The 17,667-nt window shown below is 44.1% G+C and overlaps 2 protein-coding genes across 4 annotated transcripts; one reads left to right on the plus strand and one right to left on the minus strand.

The window, feature by feature from the left end:
• Window positions 1-378: 378 nt before the first annotated feature.
• Window positions 379-9,244, minus strand: GUCD1 (guanylyl cyclase domain containing 1). Its single transcript, XM_051805362.1, has 6 exons — window positions 8,860-9,244; window positions 7,177-7,261; window positions 5,548-5,713; window positions 4,730-4,821; window positions 3,615-3,856; window positions 379-3,136 (listed from the first exon to the last, which is right to left on the minus strand). The coding sequence occupies exons 1-6, from the start codon at window positions 9,242-9,244 to the stop codon at window positions 3,045-3,047; spliced, it is 1,062 nt and encodes a 353-aa protein (XP_051661322.1). The 3' UTR covers window positions 379-3,044.
• SNRPD3 (small nuclear ribonucleoprotein D3 polypeptide) lies at window positions 9,017-12,814 on the plus strand. 3 transcript variants are annotated; one of them, XM_051805373.1, is made up of 4 exons: window positions 9,017-9,053; window positions 9,867-10,016; window positions 10,578-10,770; window positions 11,630-12,814. In XM_051805373.1, exons 2-4 carry the CDS (start codon window positions 9,891-9,893, stop codon window positions 11,689-11,691), a joined length of 381 nt encoding a protein of 126 aa, XP_051661333.1. In that variant the 5' UTR covers window positions 9,017-9,053; window positions 9,867-9,890; the 3' UTR covers window positions 11,692-12,814. The 3 variants fall into 3 exon arrangements, with proteins under 3 accessions (XP_051661333.1, XP_051661331.1, XP_051661332.1); XM_051805371.1 differs by lacking the exon at window positions 9,017-9,053 and adding an exon at window positions 9,194-9,284; XM_051805372.1 differs by lacking the exon at window positions 9,017-9,053 and adding an exon at window positions 9,215-9,284 and having other exon boundaries at window positions 9,870-10,016.
• Window positions 12,815-17,667: the final 4,853 nt, after the last annotated feature.

Genomic DNA, 17,667 nt, shown 5'->3' on the forward strand with positions numbered 1-17,667 from the left:
GCTATTGAGGATGGGGATGAGTAAGGAAAACTCCTTCCCTGGGGCTGCACTCCAGCAGGATACTCAGTGGTTGTGGAGTACACAGAACAGCTGTGGAATACAGGTAATAACAGTACATTTGCTATTCTCAACATATGTGTTCTGAAATTTTGCTTTGTATGATTCAGGTGATGCAGCAGGTGCTCAGGCAATGCAGACTGAATACAGTTCACAGCCCTGCAACTATGAATTTATAGCTGTAATAAATATTTGAACTCTTATTTTTGTTTATTTTAGGACAGTTTCAGCTGTGCCATTTCTAGTTAAATTCATAACACATCCTCTAAAGATTTTCCAACATTTTTCCTGGTAAGTTGGTTAATAAAGGCACTTGCTACATTATGTTACAGGGTTATCTGTGAGTTTAAACCTTTATTGAGAATGGCTTAATTACAAATAAAAATATATTTATGTATAAAATCCCTGCATGTAAAATCCCCTTCCTTTGCTATTGACATCCTGACAGAAACAAAGCAACAGAACATTTTCAGAACGGGTGTTTTGATAGACAGTCTTGTAATGGGAAACCAAGTTGCAGAAAATGCAGATGTTTTGAATGTTTGTGCAGTGAGCTGCTTTTTCCTCTGAATTTGTGTCATGTAAATAGTCAGTCTTTTCACTTGGCTTTTGCTTCTTCCTCGTGTTTTCACCTCTCGTAGCTGTCTTCCATTTGGCAGCTGTGTGAGATCCTGTTGCAAGAGTGGAGCTCTCCTTTTTTCTGCACTAGCTTAGGCAGCTTTGTTTGTCTTTCACTTTTGTTGAAGCATTTAAACCCTGGGTGCCAAACACCAGTCAATACTGCTACACCTGCCTGTGCACTTCAGAACACTCAGCTTGCCCTTAAGTTCATGTTTTATCTATAAGCTCAAGAGTCACTTTTGTTAACTGAACCAGTAAGATGCTAAATGTCAATTACAAGCCTTTTGTAACAATTGTTTTTATTTAACTAACCAAGCCTGCTCTAAGATAAATCCCGTGGCAGTCTGATGGTATTGAATGAACTACCTACCTGAAAATGCATGGATTAAGGAAGTACTCTTAACAGCCTGTGGTTTACATACCTGTTAATTATTAACAGAGCTAATACAATCTCTCCAAATCAAACATCATGATTTTGGACCTGGACATAAAAATTCCCAGATCAGGAGCCTTCTGATGACCTGCTTTGGGGGAGTTGAAAGGCACTACCTGCAGTAGGTTTTGTACCTTTTTCCTGGAGGGATTCTGCTGGTGGTACCAATGTACTGGTTCTATGCAAGTCACATCCTGCCTTTTACTCGTTTTGCAAGGATCAGGGCCAGAATATATTTCAGCTTCACCAGTGATAAGCAAAATGCGACACACTGAAAATTTGTCACATACTTTTCGTTTGGAACTTTTTAAAGGCTTCCACATTTTAGATGTCTGGTTACTATTTTTAGCCTTTGTACAAAGGAGCACTCTTGACTCTTATTTAAAGTGTACTTAGTGAACACTTAATAGATACTTTTCAGTGAGTCAACAGCTGATAAAATGTTTATCTTAGAAAGTTTTTTACCATGCTGAAAGTAGATTCCTATTTATTATATCCACCACTAAATAATAATATCCTTTTGCTGTTATCCCACGCAGTTCCAGAACTTGAACAGTTCTTTTCCTAAAACCATGCCAAAGGTGTGGGATCTCTGTCTTAAGTGCAAACTAAAATTTTCCTAGTTTTACATCAGCTTATTTTCCTACCCACTTCCACATAGGCAGGACTGAAGGTGAGACCTGCAGGAAATGGTGATGGATGAAGCTGAAATAGGTGGCTATTTCTTACACTTCAGAGTGCTCCTCAGCAAAGTAATATACTAATTTCACTTAATGTCTGAATATAGTAACTCCAGCTTAATCCAAATACAGTTGTAGTATAAGAGCCAGAAAAATCTGAGTTCCTGCCTCTTATTTGTAGCAGAGATGTTCGTATTTCCTCTTTTCTTAATTGATTTTTAGCTCGTCTTAGAAGGTCACTGAACTAATACCAATAGCAAAATTTGGCTCTATGGTTCAACATTTTAGTTACAATGCAGTAGATGCTGTCAGATATTTACACTTTACACACCAAATATATACTATTAGCATGGATGATCATTTTCTGTATTTGCTTAATAAGTTTAGAATGGATTCTGCAGAAACTGGCACGTGTGCGTGGTGTAACATTCAGAGGCTTTTTTGCAGAGAGCAGTAAAGACTTTGAGGTGGAAATAAAGTGTCTTCACTTAAATTTTGGGAGCTCTAAGCAGTCGCCAAGAGGATTTAGCCAAAAGAGAGTGAGTTTGTAGTGCAAGGGGACAATGCCACTAACTACAACTCAAAATTTAACGCAGTTGCAAAATGCCAAATCTGTATATAAGGTGAATTTGGTACATGGGAAGTTTCCTTGAGTAAATGTTTTTCATTCCTACAATGCAGACAATACTGATGAGCTAGAAAGGCTTTTTTTTGTTATTTAAAGGTGGTTTAAGTTAATATTTTTCCTTCTGTAATACCCTGCTGAACTTCAGATCCCTAGATTTAGGATGAAGATCAGCTCGTGATGCTTCGACAGAGAGAAACAGGTATTTTCTACTTTTTTTCTTTGTTTACCTAAACCTATGCATGTATTACCAAGTGTTAAAGTTCATAAATTTGGTGCTTTCTTCTTATGTGTTTAATTTGAAAATAAGCTGAAAGTGAACAGGCTCTGAGCCTGTATTTTAGAACTGCTGTGAAATGTGCAATGTTGAAAATTACAAAACAAAAAAAAAGAAACCAAACGAAAAAACCAGAGACATACATTGCAAAATCAGATACATCCTCAGGGAAAAAAAAAAAAAAAAGGTAAAGACAGCATTGCAATAGAGTCCTGTGAATGTCCATAAAGCCTCCCTTGTTTGAGGTCCCACTGCAGTTCAGGAGCGAGGTCTGTGCAGGGGAGTCCTGAGACGAGCAGCCAGCTGCCATGCAGGCTGGGCAGGAAGGAGCAGGAGTATCCACTGTGGGTGTCAGCTGTCTGTGTAGATGAACAGAATATCTTCATCAGTGCCATAACTTGTCCTGGCTTCCTCGAAGTTAGTGATGCTGGTGCAGCATGTTCCTGTTAAGGACGAAAAAAGCGTTATGAAAAGTTCAGAAGGATTTGCCAGTGAAAAGCTCTTATACTGAGTCTGATGGCCTCCACAAACAAAACAACTGGTATACAGACTAGACCTGGCAGCTTAGGTTACAGTTTTACCCAGTTAGATCTTTTAATTCAAAGTGCTCACTGAAGTAATGCTGTAAATAGGTACTAAACTGGCCATTCTGTTGTATTCTGCACAAGGACAGTTCAGCTTCTCTCACTGACCCATCTGAGAGCCAAACAAGCCATTTGCTAAAATGTGTATCTGAATGGCCTGAGTAAATCACAGCACAAAGTGCAGCACTGATGTAATTAATGTGGCAAAACCCCTTCTGGCAGACTGGGCAGTGATGCTTGAAATGCACTGTGAGGGGAGGTCCAGCTGTGGCTCTGTGTTACTGACTTGTTAGTAATGCGCTGGCTGAGAATCCACCCAAAAGAACAGGCTACTCACGGTCAGCATAGGCAGGGTTGTTGTAGTAAATACTCCCTGAGGCTCTGTTGTAGCCACATAACACAATGAAATGGCCCTGGTAGTCAGGGCTCCTGCAGAAGCACTTCTGTCCGATGGGGAGGAAGCAGCAATATTTGACAGGACTTGAGCAAAGATCACACAGCAGCAGGACTGCGTTCACTAGGACGATGGCTACGTGACCCTGGGACAGGTGGTTTTGGATGTCTTGAATAGTTACTGTGCTGCAGAAAAAGAACCAGACATGCTACGTGACAAGTTTAGGAAAGAGGCTGGTGTAAAGGAAGTGTGTGATGGCGGGCAGTACTTGGGACATGCAGCTGGCACAGTTATTTCTCTATCACAGGTACAGCTTTTTGCTATTAAACCCTGCAGGCTTTGCTGTGGACAAAGCTTGACAAGACCTGTGGCATTCAAATGCTATTGTGGCTGCCATGTATCCTCTCTTCTTTGCTTACTCCTCATCAGTTATCCCACTTCAACACCAGAGATCCAAATCCAGCTTCACTATAAAAAGGGACAAAGCTGTTTGATGCTTAGTGATTTCCCAGCAGAATTTCACCATTGATTGTGAAACAGTTCTGCAGTTTTTCCATTTCTCCTGGGTTTGCAGTTCTTTAATTGATGTTCCTTATTTCATGGTCCCCTTGGCAAAAGCTTGTATGCTAGTTTGTACTTTGCATGTCTGTCTAGGAACAGAGATCTATAATGTTTGCATAGCTCTGGGAACAGTGGGTTCTGTGCCCACATAGCACTCTCAGTAATTCCAACAATGGCCAATTAGAGTGCTGTAGGCACTCCCTACTGGCTAATTGTAATGGATAATCAAATTCAAAACATAAAGAGTCAACTCCTGTCAGCATTTTCAAATCCCTTCTTCTGTGTCATGACTGTTTTTTCTCAAACTTCATTATTAGCTCTTGATGTCCATGGGGTTTTTTTTGACCTAGATGTAGTAGAAAGACTCTTAGTTCACAAAAAAGCGCTCAGGGCTTGATTTCAGTGAGTGTCTTTCAGCAGTTTAGCTTGTTGCCTCCAAGAAAAGCTTGGGGCCCACAGAATGTCCAGGGAGAAAGGAAGGAAAAGAGTAAGCTTACCACTTCTCCACCAGCACCTTGCAGTCTTTGGCCTGTGCAAAGAGCTGATTCACTCGATTCTCCTCTGTGTCAAAGTGCTTCCTGTAAAATGACTGTGGAGATAATAGAAGTTCTGAACTGGAAAGATGTTTACCTTAGGTAATCCACAACTTACAGCCTCTGGCTAGCAAGGGCCTGCCTAAGTTGGATATCTGACTATGGGATAAAAGATCTCTCCCTTAGTTCCCTGGTAACAGGACAAGGATTCCTGCTCTGAATTACAAGTTTAAATTTGCTCCTGGTCAGTTATTGTTGCAGTTTCCATCCAGTGGCTACTCAGCTGCCTACTTGAGACAAGCCTGTCTATTTTCCCTGGGGAAAACTGGGCAGGAGCTGCTGCAGGCCTTCCTTGGCCCCTTGTTGGCAACCCTGCAGAGGCCAAGCTCCCAATGGACAGGAGGCTGAGTTCCCCTCTGACCTCTAGAGGTGGATCTTGCAGGTCAGGGCTGAGGCACAGTGGGGAGAGTGTGGAAGGTAACACTGCTGCTGCCCAGGCTATACCTGTTCTGTAAATAAATACAGGGCCTCAGCCTCCAAGGCTGTCAAATAGGCTGGAACCTTTCATGAACACTACCTGAAAACTTTTTAAAAGCTCATATGATGGAATCAAAGATGTTGAATATGTGAGGTCACACTGCCTTTGGAATGGATTTGTGCCAGTTCTGGCAATAGGCCTGATTAGCTGTGGTTGACTGTCAGTAACACAGCAGAGCTGTCACAGCGTGACACTCAAGGCTTTGAAAGCTGCCTGCCCTCCCCCAGCAGATGAGAATACTGACCTGATTTTTGTAGCCCTTGTCCACTCCAAGTGTCTGGGTGCAAAATTTATGCTTAACACCAAAGTGCCGCATTAGGTAGGCCAGGTCAATAGTCCAGATACTCTTTGTTAACTGGAGTTCCTGGATGGCTTTCTGAAACTCGTCATTGTCCAAGTGATTCAGGTACCTATGGCATTAGGAAAGGCAGGGGAAAGGAAGCACAGATCTTAGGAGAAGCAAAGTGGGTGGTGTAGCCCAAGCCTCCACATCACAGCACATACAAACTGAAACAATGGGCTTGGCTAAGAAATAACCAAAATAAAAAAACAACCCACGAAGGAGCCAGAAATTTAAGGGAAGGGAGTAGGGAACATTCAACTGGATTTATTGCTGACTTTAAAATTGGAAATGTGTGGGTACCTTGACTGTTTTATAGTACTAGAAGTGTACAGGTGCTGTACCAGAGACAAGCTGGTATAGAACTCTGTCCTGAAGGGTTTACAGTCTGAATGTACAAGTGTAGTATTAGAGCCAACACAGAAAGAAGTGTTAAAAGACTAAAACTTCCTTCACGCAATACATGGATTTCAGAAGGAGGAACCATAAAGGAATTCAGTAGGAACCATAAAGGAATTCAGTAAATATTCAAAGGAAGCTTGTCTTAGGCATTGATGACACAAAAGGCAAGAAAGGGGAGATGAAGTCAGAAGGAAGCTTGGGACGGGTTGCAAAGGGGTCAGGAGAGGCAGTTACAGAGTTCTGAAAGTAAGAAAACAAATGGAAGTAAATGGAAATAAAAAAAAGGATTGGAATTGAGAATGCAGGGCAAACAAGGTCAGATCAGCAGGGTGAGAAGATTAATCTTGGAAGCTGAGTTTTGGGCAGACTGGAGTGGCAGAGAGGTAAAGGGAATAGAGGTTACAGTAGTCAAGATGGGAAATTACCAGCACACGGACTAACGTCTTGGCAGAAGGGATGGAGAGAAATGAAAATCTTCTGCTTCATATCTACTAAGTGGACATCTAAATAGGTATTTCTCCTGCACCTAAGCTCATGTTCCTCTGTGGAAGGAAAGAGGAGTTCAGCAGGACAGCTACTAGTTCAAAAAAAGTAAAACCAAAACTAAACAAAAAAAGAACCACCAAAGGGCAACACAGTTTTGAAGCTGAAGCTACTCCTGGAACAGACACACTCATCCCACAGCTCAGCAGGACAGAGGTAGTACAGGTACAGTACACTCATAAACTGGGATACACCTGCCCATCACGTGAAAACACAGAAAGGAATCAGGTGAATCACTGTGCTAAGGATCAGTTCTGAATCACAACGGGAAAGAGGGAACACCTTCTATGAGTTTATGCATGCCAGCCTGCAAAGTTCATAGAGCTGATCAGGTATTCTGCATCTGTCAAAGCAGGCAATTATTCAAAAGAGTCCAAAGTTCACTTCAATTTGTATTTTCCCTTGCTCCTGCTGGAAAGCTGTGCCAGGCCCAAGCAGCAGTCACTCTCCAAGGGCACCTCAGAAACTCTTGCTCTCCTCAGACTAAGTTAAACTCAGAGCTGTTCAACACACTTCTTCTCCCTGGATGTTGCTTCCTGCTATCCCTCCCCACGGAATGGGATTTCCCTCACTGAGAGAGCCACTTACTGAAGCACCATCCTGGAGCAGGCCAGCCCACAGTCCCAGTGGTACAGCTGCTGAATCACTGGCACTTTCAGCTGGATGCAGTCAACTGTGTGAGTAAAACACGAAGGATGTCAATCCATACAGGAATGTGTTTCCATACCATTAAAAGTCAGCTTGTCCTCAGCACTGTAGTCACGGAAACTTAGAAATATGTTTTTACTTTATCTGACGGGCAGGTAGGGTTTTTTTATTTCTTGGGGGAATGTACATTTAGTATTTCTGTACAGTTAAGCATTTAATCTCGTACTCCTTTATTGCTCCATACCTGGATCACTCTGCATTTCCACCCCCTTTTCCTCTGGAAGTTTCATTTTACTCTTTTTGGTGGGACAACGTACCTGTGAGCCCTCAACTATGAAGCATAACAGCAGGTAAGGCACAGGTATTCATCCTTTCTTTTGTGTCTGAATGTATTTCTGTGCCACAAGAGAGGAGTTAAACCAAACTGTGAGAAAACAGACATAACTAACAGCTCTGGGCATGGATCTCTTGCAAGCCCCACATTCTACATGTCTTTTTCCTTGGGGCTGTAATTCACAATTTTAAAAAAACTCACAGAGCTCACAAGTGGCACCAGTTGTCCTTTTGTATTAACTGCCTCAAAAATTCAGTGGAGAAGGAAAAAGAATAATCTCTACCAAAAAGTCTCAGAATACAAGTAGCTCCATCCCTCTGCCTCAGTTTTTATTTTTATGAAGCTGGCAAGGTGGTAGTTTCAGTTTCAGGAACACCCTCACCACTGGAAGGATTGTGAAGAGCTGTGCCTGTCACTGCTACTTCAGTGTCGACCAAGGTGAGTTAATCATAAGTATACAATCATAAAGATCTTTCATCCAGAAAGACCTTCTAACACAAGGTCACATGGGAGTATGATGGGAGTAAAAATGCATTAGACATCATGGTCCAGTTTTGATGTAATTTTATTTATAAAACTTTTTAGATAATGTTATTTGTAATCTGATATTAAACAAAGCTATAACCCACTGCAGGGATGAGCTAATGCAGAGATTCTGGACTATTTCCAAATATTATTTCCTAGCTCTGCCCCTGTTTAATCATGACTTTGAAGATGGGCACACCTATCGGTATATTCATTTTTTTTGAAATTAATGTAGCTTGAAGTGCTCCTAACTATCCTGACAAAAAAAAACCAACAAACCAATTCCCAGATTCTACTCAAACAAGACCTGTTAAATATTTTGTCACCCTTTTTTCTTGGCGTGTTATGAACTTGTCCCCTTTTTGTTAACACCCAGGGCCTCTGTCAAGTCCCCAAATTAACCACGAGGTACGTGTTTTCTACGTGAAGGCTTCACGGAGCAACAACTACTTTTCCTGGCCGTCCCGCTTCCAGTCACCTGCTCCCCACACACCCAGAGCTGTCCAGCAGTGGCTGTCCCGGGATCAGGTACGAGCCGTGGCTGCGAATCGCGCCGCGAACCCCCCTGCGCTTTGCCGGCACCCCGGCGCAACCCCCGTACCCGCGGAGCGGGTAATTCCACATCGCGGCTGCCGAAGCGGGCAGGGCGGAGCCGGGACCGGCAGGAGCCGCCGCGTCCCCTGCCCGGGTCCCCTGCTCGGCCCGTTCCTGGGCGCTCCGGACCGCGCTGTCCCCCCCGCCGGCCCGAGCAGGGCCGCACTGACCTGGCGGCGGCCCCCCGGCCTCCCGGGGGCTCTTCATGGCGGCGGCACCCGCCGCCCGCTCAGTGCCGGCCCCGCCGAGCCGGCGGCGCGGCCCCGGGGCCCGGCGCTGGCTCCTCCCGGAGGCGGGGGCTGCGGCGGGCCGGGCCCCGGGGCGGCTGCCCCGCGCCGTGGCGGCGGAGAGGCGGAGGGCGGCGGTGAGGGGGTGCGCGGGCGGGCAGGGGCATGACACGGCGGGCGGGGGGCGCGCAGCCCCTCCCCGGGCACGGGCACCGCGGGGCGGCCCCGAGCGGGAGAGGACGGGCCGGGGCCGGACGGGACGGGGCCGCCCCCAGCGCCGCGTTCCGGTTCCGGCGCGCGGAGCAGGGCGGGAGGCGGCGGAGGCCATTAGGGGAGAGCGCGGGCGGCGTGCAGCGGGGCGGCGGGCGGTGAGTGCGGGGAGGGCCGTGGGGCGGCCCCGGGCGGTGCCCCCGGCGTGTCCTCGGGGCCTCCTCGTTCCCGGGGCGCTGTGGGGACGCGCCCGAGCGGCGCCGCATCCGCTGCGGCCCGCGGGGCCTGAGGGGGCCGGGCCGGGGCGGCGGTGTGTGTGTGGGTAGGTGGGTGAGTGGCTGGGCTGGGCTGGGCTCCCTCACGGCCCGGCTCGGGACTCGGGCGATGCGGTCCCGGGGGGTCTCGCAGCCTCTCAGTCCGGTTGTGTCGTTATGGGATGCACTTGAGGCTGTTCCCGTTGAGGTGCACCTGGCGGTACCAGTGGTTTGTTGTCTGATACTTAAAAGTGATTTTCCTAGGTCAGAAGAGACCTGGGAAAGATGGGCTTTTGGTATTTAAAGTCTTTCCTTCCGTGGGCACCTCCCTAAAGGAGTTTTATGGATGCATAGTCAAAGCATACGGTGTGTTTGGACAAGTGAGAAAATCGGTGCTGTACACTGGGGAAGATCCTGGGTTGTGTAGGTGAAGCCTTGTCTACGACTTTCTTTGTCATAACGGCTTTTGTTTTCTTCTTGTGTCAGGAGTAGAGCCACAGCACTGCAGCCATGTCGATTGGGGTGCCAATCAAGGTCCTGCATGAGGCCGAGGGCCACATCGTCACCTGTGAGACCAACACAGGAGAAGTTTACCGAGGCAAACTTATTGAAGCTGAGGACAACATGAATTGTCAGGTATACAGGTCCCACGAGGATGGATGGAGGGAAGGCTGGCTGATCTGGGCCTGGGAAGGCTGATAGCCTGATTAAAAGGCTGTTGCTTTTAGAAAACTGTACTGCTGCTTCTTAACCATAGTGAAATGGATTCAGCATTACAGAGTGCTCCAAAGAGGCCAGAGTTTATTCTTTCCAGTTCTAGAGTTAGCTTGGGTGTTCCTGTCAGTAAGAGCAAGGATTTAAGATTCTGTTCTGAGGACAATATTTTTCTGGAGTTCTTTATTAAAAGCCACTGAGCATAAGAATAAATAAACCTTGATTTAAGAAACTGAAGCTTATTTACTGAATGTTACCAAGTGACTGCTGAAGTTAAAATGCTTTTTTAATAGTTAGGACTAGAGCACCTTTATTAAACCTGATTGAATATGAGAAAACAAAAGTAACAAAGCTGATAAAACTAATTTGTAAAATGGGGAGAAAGCCAAAGTCTTGGGCAGCAGGCCTGGAGTTTGAATGGCCGTGGATGCCTCGTGTCACAGGTGAGGCCTGTGTGAGCACTGACTGGTTTTTACCTTCCAGATGTCCAACATAACAGTGACATACAGAGATGGCAGAGTGGCACAGCTCGAACAGGTGTACATCAGAGGTAGCAAGATACGGTTTCTCATCTTACCAGACATGTTGAAAAATGCTCCTATGCTGAAGAGCATGAAGAACAAAAACCAGGGCTCTGGAGCTGGGCGAGGAAAAGCAGCTATTCTCAAAGCTCAAGGTGCGTACAGTTTGTTTGTGGTCCCTCCCCCATTCTTCCTTAGAACTGGAAAACTCATCTCTACCACTGAGAAGATGTAGGCTGTAAGAAAAGGAAAAATTACTGATTCATACAGGTTTTTTGTGTGCTTTGTCTTATGGTGGGAATCAAGATAAATTGTCCAATTACCTGAATGTGTTATGTTGATGCCACAATAATTCAGAGGTATTGAGTGGTCTTGTCAAACAAAGGCTTTCTGTTAAACTTAGTTTTCTGTTTTCCAGCAATTGTGGCCACCAGCTGTTTGGAATACTTAGGGAAGGATTCAGGTTTTCTTGTTAAGCTTTTGTAGGAAAACAATTTCGGTTATAAAGATGGTACTTAAACTGCTGAGAAGCTGTAATTATTAGCCTTTCTGTAGCTCACCCTCATTTGTACCTTTCTCAAGGGAACAATCCAGTTATAACAAGGCTGAGTAACAATCATGTGCCACAAAGTCTCTGGTTAAAATTAGCACATGCAGTAAGGTTACGTGGGGGGTAACATCTGCTGAAACATACTGAGTTCTGTTGCAAAACCTTGGAAGAGTGTGGAGTTTTAAATCTCTTGGGCTACACAAATTTGTGTATCAGCTTAGAAGGAACAGGAGATGTATGAGTATTCACTGCAGCTCTTCCAAAGAGCCAGAGTGGGACCATCAGTTCTGGTTCTTCTCACAGAAAGCTTCTTGCTGTCACATCACTTTCTGAGCGTCATAGGGCAGCCTGTTTTCCTTCCTTCTGAGCAAGAGACTTTGTTGTTTAGGTTTTGCTTGTCAGTTGTTGAGATAAATATGCAGGTATGTCAAATTCACGTCATCTCTGATGTTTTATTTCTTCAGTGGCTGCAAGAGGAAGAGGCCGTGGGATGGGCCGTGGCAACATCTTCCAGAAGCGAAGATAATTTTGGTCTTGACAGACATGCTTTTTTTTTATTAGGGGTGTTAACTTGACTGTGTGTGCATTGGTTTCAGTTTTGTTTAATAAATGTTTCTGACAAAAACTTGTCTGCTCTTACCTTACAGGGCAATTCTTGGGCTGTAGGTTAATTACAGTGTTAACACTGTAGGTTAATTTCAAACTTAAGCCAGCTTTGCCTGGAGAATAGTGAACTTTAGGTTCATCACACTTTGTGTGATGCATTGATTTTTAAAGATAATTATTTTTCCTTTTTCTTGTTTAATCCTGTCGTCATTTATTCTTAAAAGAATTAGAAGGCATTCTTAATGAAGAATTTCTAAGTCATATGCTTTAAAGTCTTACTAGCAGCTGCATTTATGGAAAATAGAGCAAAATAGAGGCAGCTTCCTGAGAAGCAAAGCACTGTATTCTTTTGCTTTATATGGACCTACAATGGATAGAGGTCCATTCAGATCTGTATATTGAGCTTGTATTCTTGCATTTCTTAGTTTTGTCTTTGGATACAGGGAGAATTTTTCATTAGGAACACAATTTTGATAGCCTGAGTCTATCCTTGCAGTGAAAAAATCTAACTCTCTCAGCAGTTTTTCCCTCTGTCTGGGAAGACAGAATATAAAATGAGCATTTTCCAGGATAAATTTGAAATGCTTTGTAAATTTGAAAGGTAGTGCAGGTGTATGGGGAAAGTCTTACAAATGATTATCCATTAAACACAACTCCATAAAAATGTTTACACTTTGAACAAAACTCATCATCACCTTCAGCTCTTGGTCTTAACATCTCTACAGAGTCATGTAGATAATCAGCTGATCTGCAGGAAGCCAAGTGTAGTTCTAACTTAATTTTATTCTGCTGAAAGTGTAGTGTGGTTGTTCTTACTGACTTAAATGGTTGAAATGTTTAAATGTAACACTTCTGTATCTAATCACATACTTGCATACAATCAGCTATGAGTCTGTACACACAGGAAAGAGCTAGTCATGCTTTTCTGCTCTGATGCTGTGAAGGCTCTCCCTTGTGTGCAGAGAGGAAAGTTGAACTAATGTATTGATTTGTTGAATTGTGTGTAAATAAAGCTGTATTTGGTCTCAAACCACTAGGAAAAACCCTGCTACTTGTTCTTCTGGGTAGTAGTGATCCTAAATATTTGCATTGGAAACCTCCTTAGCACGTGTTGAAGCTTAAATTAAAAAAGCATTGTACTGACATCTTATGCCTCATGGGAATGTGTCCAAAAGACAAGACAGTTTTCACAAAGCCCTGCTTCAAAATGCAGCGCGTGAGTCACGTTTGTGTAGCAGTAATGCTTTCCTGAAGATGGTATTTCCAACTTAAAATGAGCAATTTGAGGCTCTAGTAATGATACTAAACCCTTCCTTGTGGAACTGTGTCATTCTTCAAATCAGCTGTCACTCAGAAGAGGATCATGAGCGATACCTGTTGATCAGGTCATTTCACTCTGTGTGAGACTGCCCTGGGCTGTGTGCAAACTACAACCTTTCCAATCACTGGGAGTAATAACTTGATTCTGTTGGCAGTTCTTTAACAGCTAGTGATTCTAGCTCTTACTGTGGAGAGAAGACATTGTCACAGGATTTCTTCCCCATGCCCAGGTAGATGCTTCTGGATGTTGCAAGACTTTTGAGAAAAACCATCTTAACGTGAAGCTTGAGTCTGTTTTGAGTCTCTGTACTAGATGCCCCCTAAGACTGACATTTTTTAACATACAGAGGAGAAAAGAATTCCATTCTGTAGCTGCACCATGAGTTTCATGGTAAGAATTGGACTGTCTGTGGTATCCCAGCCTAATGCCTGGGATTTCTGTAAATGGTTTGGTAAGAACAGATATTTCTGCTGACATCCCTGCCTTTGTTGCTGTATGGTGGTATACAAGAGCAGCAGTATAGCTGTTTGAAATAGATGTCTTTCATTTGCAGTCTTTTAACTGGGTTTTGCTGCTTTTAATAACCAGGCTTATGATTGTGTTGTAATTTTGTACAGTGGAGTTACACTGTGTTAGCAGGCAGACATGGACTGATATGAGACTAGTTTACTTTCTGTGTAACTTGAATTGTATCTGCTGCAAGGTTTGATAGGATGCTGCTTCAGCAACTAGAGCTGACTTGGAAAGCAAGCACCCAATAGAAACCTGAGCTTGGTTAGTACAGTTAATTGTCCTAAATATAAACTGGTATAGGATGGAGAGTGTGCCTGTTGAGGGCTGTCAAGCTGTTCTGCTGAAAGGGTGTTATCCTGGCCATGGCTGATGTACAGTGAGGGACAAAGGAAGTTACCCTTGCCTTGTTCAGTAACAGGAGACACGTGACACTATTTGCAGTTTGAGCAGAGGAATCCCTTTGCCAGAACTCTTTTGGGTCTGGCTTCTATTGGGTCTCCCTGTAACCTCTCAAGGAGACTTAACAGGGAGAATTGCAGCATCTTTTCATGCTGGGACTATTGGGTACTTCCCAGCCCTCAGAGCTCTGCTTCCTTTTTCTGTAAAGCCTCCAAAAAGAACTGTTAATATGTGGAAAAGGAAGTAAGCCACAGATGGGGGACTTGACTAAAAGTATTTTTTGGAAGAGATTCAGCATTTTGGCAAGGCTTCAAATCTGGCCCATTGGCTTTGTGTCTCACTGTTTCCTCCTGACTGTTAAATAGCCTGTAGTCTGTCCTGAAGGATAGGTGGAAGCTTTTGCAGAGGGCAGGGGAAAATGGCACCATGTTTTGGCCACAGGCAGCTACTGGAATGACAAAAGGCTTGGAAACACCCAGGGGAACCCTAAGGAGAATAATAGTTAAATGCTATTTGAGCAAATTAAAGCTGCCTGGCAGTAGGGGGTTTGTTGGGGACTGTTTCCACTAATGATGACTGGCTCACCTGTTTTAAAGTCCCTCTTCATCCTTCCTGTGCAATGCCAAGGTGCCATTCTCTCCTCTCTGGAACAGTAGGTGTGGCTTTTAGCAGCTCTGAGGGCAGGGGACAGCCACAAATTTCAGAGAGCAACTGTTTCAGAGAGTAACAGAGATGCTGCTATATCACCCTCTGTATTTGTGACTGTCCACTGAACACACAGCAAGGAAACTTTATTTAAAACTTTTTTCCCAACCAGAAGAGTTTTTCTGAAAACTTTTTTTGCCTTAGCTTTTAAGCTTTATTTAAAACATGTAACATCTCTAATCCATATCAGCTTTGAAGAAAATACTGGATTTTGCATAAACAAAAGGCTTTGCTCTATGACTTCAGGTTGAGGCTGAGTCTGGGACAAACTGTTCAGAAAGATACTGTGAATTTAGTGTTAGAATTTTTTAAATTTCACACTGGTAGGAATTTAAGTCCCCGCCAAGACAAATGTATTACAATTTCTAGCTAGACTAACTGGAACAGTAGTTTGTTACAGGCTTCTTTGAAGGTCCTTCCTGCGATGTGTGTGTTACACTTAGAGTGTGATAAATCAAAATTTCCTCCTGACAAACGAGGTCTCACCCACTAGATGGCTCTGTCGGGAAGAGAATGAAGCTCGAGAAACCAGAACCCTCTGGAGGGAAAAAATGCAAGAAATGTGGTCCCTGCTATAAAACCCGTAAACTCAGTGCTATTACAAACTCTAGCATGAAAGTACTCCGCTTATTTTCTTTCTTCTTCAGTGTTCCCAGAGTGCTGGCTTTGTGCACAGCTGGGTTATTCCAGCTGTTGATGCTGTTTGTTTCCTTGGTACTTGGATAATTGGGTATGTGCACTTAGGCAGTTTGTGTAGATTCCTCACTTCAGTAACTTAAGCAATCTGTTCTCTGGGACAGTGGATACCAGGGAGAGATGCAGCTGTCTGTTTTTAACATCTGCACTTGTTTGCCACCCTTTTTTTTTTGTCACAGATTGCAGCATTTCTTTTCATTCTTTGCCATTGCCTTTGTGTGTGGGCTTGTAAATCTCTTCCTGTTCAGTGGGTCCAGGGCTCTCTGTAGCTTCCTGTTTTTAACAGAGAGAGACAAGTACTGGCCTAGAGCTTTGTCATGAACTTGCCCCTTCGATAACATCAGTGTAGATGCCTTTGAAGGACTCCTGTGGCACAGCCAACCTACACTGCAGCCATGCAAAATGGTGTGTGGAGAAGTGCAGGTAGTTTCGTCCAGTCTTCCAGAGTCAAAACCAAACTTGTGTTCTGGTTCAAAACCAGGGAATAACAGCAGAGAAGAGGTAAATGGTTAGAGAAGGTATCAGCTGAAAAAATTGCTTTGCACAGAACTGTAGGACCTTTCCTCACTGATCAGGTGCTTTCATCCCCTACATGTGCAGTGCTTCTCTCCAGGTGTTTCTAACTTATATTTGATCCTAAGCTGTACTTTTCTTTAGTTCATTTTTCAATGCCCTTCAGAAAACCTCTGCCTCTTCTGGAAGGGCAGAATGGAGTAGGAAATGTGAGTTTCTAGTACTACTTGTCAGCATAACTGTCCAGTCTGTATCTCTTTGCCACTTGAGCTTCACAGTGAGTTTTCTTGTAAAACAGAAGTGTCCTATTTCCTCTTGCCAGTACAAGGTGAGCAAGGATGGAAGGCTGACATCCCAGTGGTGCAATGATTTGGTAAGGAAGCAGTGGGTGGAATTCTGAGGCCAATGAGAAAGTGTCAATGATTTAGTTGTTTATTTCTCAGCTGAGGGTCAAAATGGAGGAAAGGTTCTTTGATGTTGCCATCCTGACAAAGGCACTTTCCAGATCAAGCTGCATTTTAACTGCTTTGGATGTCCTGTTGTTGCCTGGACCTGTAATAATAGTTCTTGATAGGGTCAAGAGTACTTTGAAGGTGATGAATAAGGAAGTGCCACCCTGCCCTGCTCATGCTAACTGTTCCTCAAAGAATAGGGTGTGGGATTATTTAACTCATTGTGGAGGCTGACATTAGTGTGCAGTATGAGTAGTAGGTTTGGAGTGTTTTTTATGCCACCTAATTCAGACATTTAATGAGAAAAGTATTTTGGGTTTGTGTGTGAGTTGTTTGTTCCTAGTAGACAGGCTATTATTCCTGGCACAGGACCAGTCATTGCATAAGCAAGTATTGTGCAGCCTTCTGCTGCTCAGCAGAGACTATCAGAGTCTATGAAAAGTGGAGATTTTCCAGCATCATTAATTCAGGGAAGAATGCTGAAGCCCTGGCAAAGAAACAGATTGTATCCAGAAGATGTGTAGTTATGCTGGGAGAAATGAAAAGAATCACAGAAAAACACTATTATTGTTCTTTTGTTTGGTGAACTGCTTGCAGTGAACATTTAATTTGTTCTTCATTTTCCCTTGCCTAGGGACTCAAAATCTGCTGTGTGTAGTTGGGGGTTTGCCCTAAATCCAGCTCAGTGATGTTGGTACATCTACTCCAGAGCAAACCATTGCCTGTGAGGCAAAACTCCTTGCATTTTGTCCCCCAGTGCCTAAAATGTTAACAGGGAGTGAGTGGGACAGAGCACCCAGCAGGTTTATCAACAGCACTGGCCTGTGATTCAGAGGGAAGGCAATGGGAATGCCTGGATTTGCAGGGACGTGGTGTGTTATGTGGGACTGTCCCTTCACTGTGTTCGTGGTTCCATGATGGAAAGAGCCCGACTGTCACTTCCATGTGTTTTTCTTTACAAAACCATTACAGGATATAAAGACATTGTCACCTTGCATTTCATAAAGGGGGATGGAGTCTGAGCCAAGGAGAGACTCAGACCAGGATTTGAAGACAGGCTTGGGCCCACAGCTACTGCTGAAACGAGTGAGTTAGGCACCTCAGTATTTTCCAATATACTTATCCTTAATGACTGGCCTAACGGTGTCCCTGGAGCTCAGAGACAAAGTCTCCTGAGGCCCAGTGAGTGCTCTAAGTGCTGGATCATCCCAGAAGCGATGGTCTCTGAGCATTGTCATCTGCATCAGTCTCCTGAGCACATCAGTTGAGCACTAACCCACTTCATGGTGGTGTATTA

This window comes from Manacus candei, unplaced genomic scaffold (assembly GCF_025592945.1).
Source record: "Manacus candei isolate 608988 ecotype Guabito, Panama unplaced genomic scaffold, ASM2559294v1 h1tg000064l, whole genome shotgun sequence".
NCBI classification, from domain to species: Eukaryota; Metazoa; Chordata; class Aves; order Passeriformes; family Pipridae; genus Manacus; species Manacus candei.

Excerpts from the sequence above, each read along its gene's own strand:
- GUCD1 (XM_051805362.1), bottom strand. The coding sequence starts at position 9,244 with ATGGCCTCCGCCGCCTCCCGCCCTGCTCCGCGCGCCGGAACCGGAACG. Across the intron at positions 4,822-5,547 it reads ACAAGGGCTACAAAAATCAG|TCATTTTACAGGAAGCACTT; the intron begins GTCAGTATTCTC and ends TTATCTCCACAG. Across the intron at positions 3,137-3,614 it reads CAACCCTGCCTATGCTGACC|GAACATGCTGCACCAGCATC; the intron begins GTGAGTAGCCTG and ends CGTCCTTAACAG.
- SNRPD3 (XM_051805373.1), top strand. The coding sequence starts at position 9,891 with ATGTCGATTGGGGTGCCAATCAAGGTCCTGCATGAGGCCGAGGGCCAC. Across the intron at positions 10,017-10,577 it reads AGGACAACATGAATTGTCAG|ATGTCCAACATAACAGTGAC; the intron begins GTATACAGGTCC and ends TTTACCTTCCAG. Across the intron at positions 10,771-11,629 it reads AGCTATTCTCAAAGCTCAAG|TGGCTGCAAGAGGAAGAGGC; the intron begins GTGCGTACAGTT and ends TTATTTCTTCAG.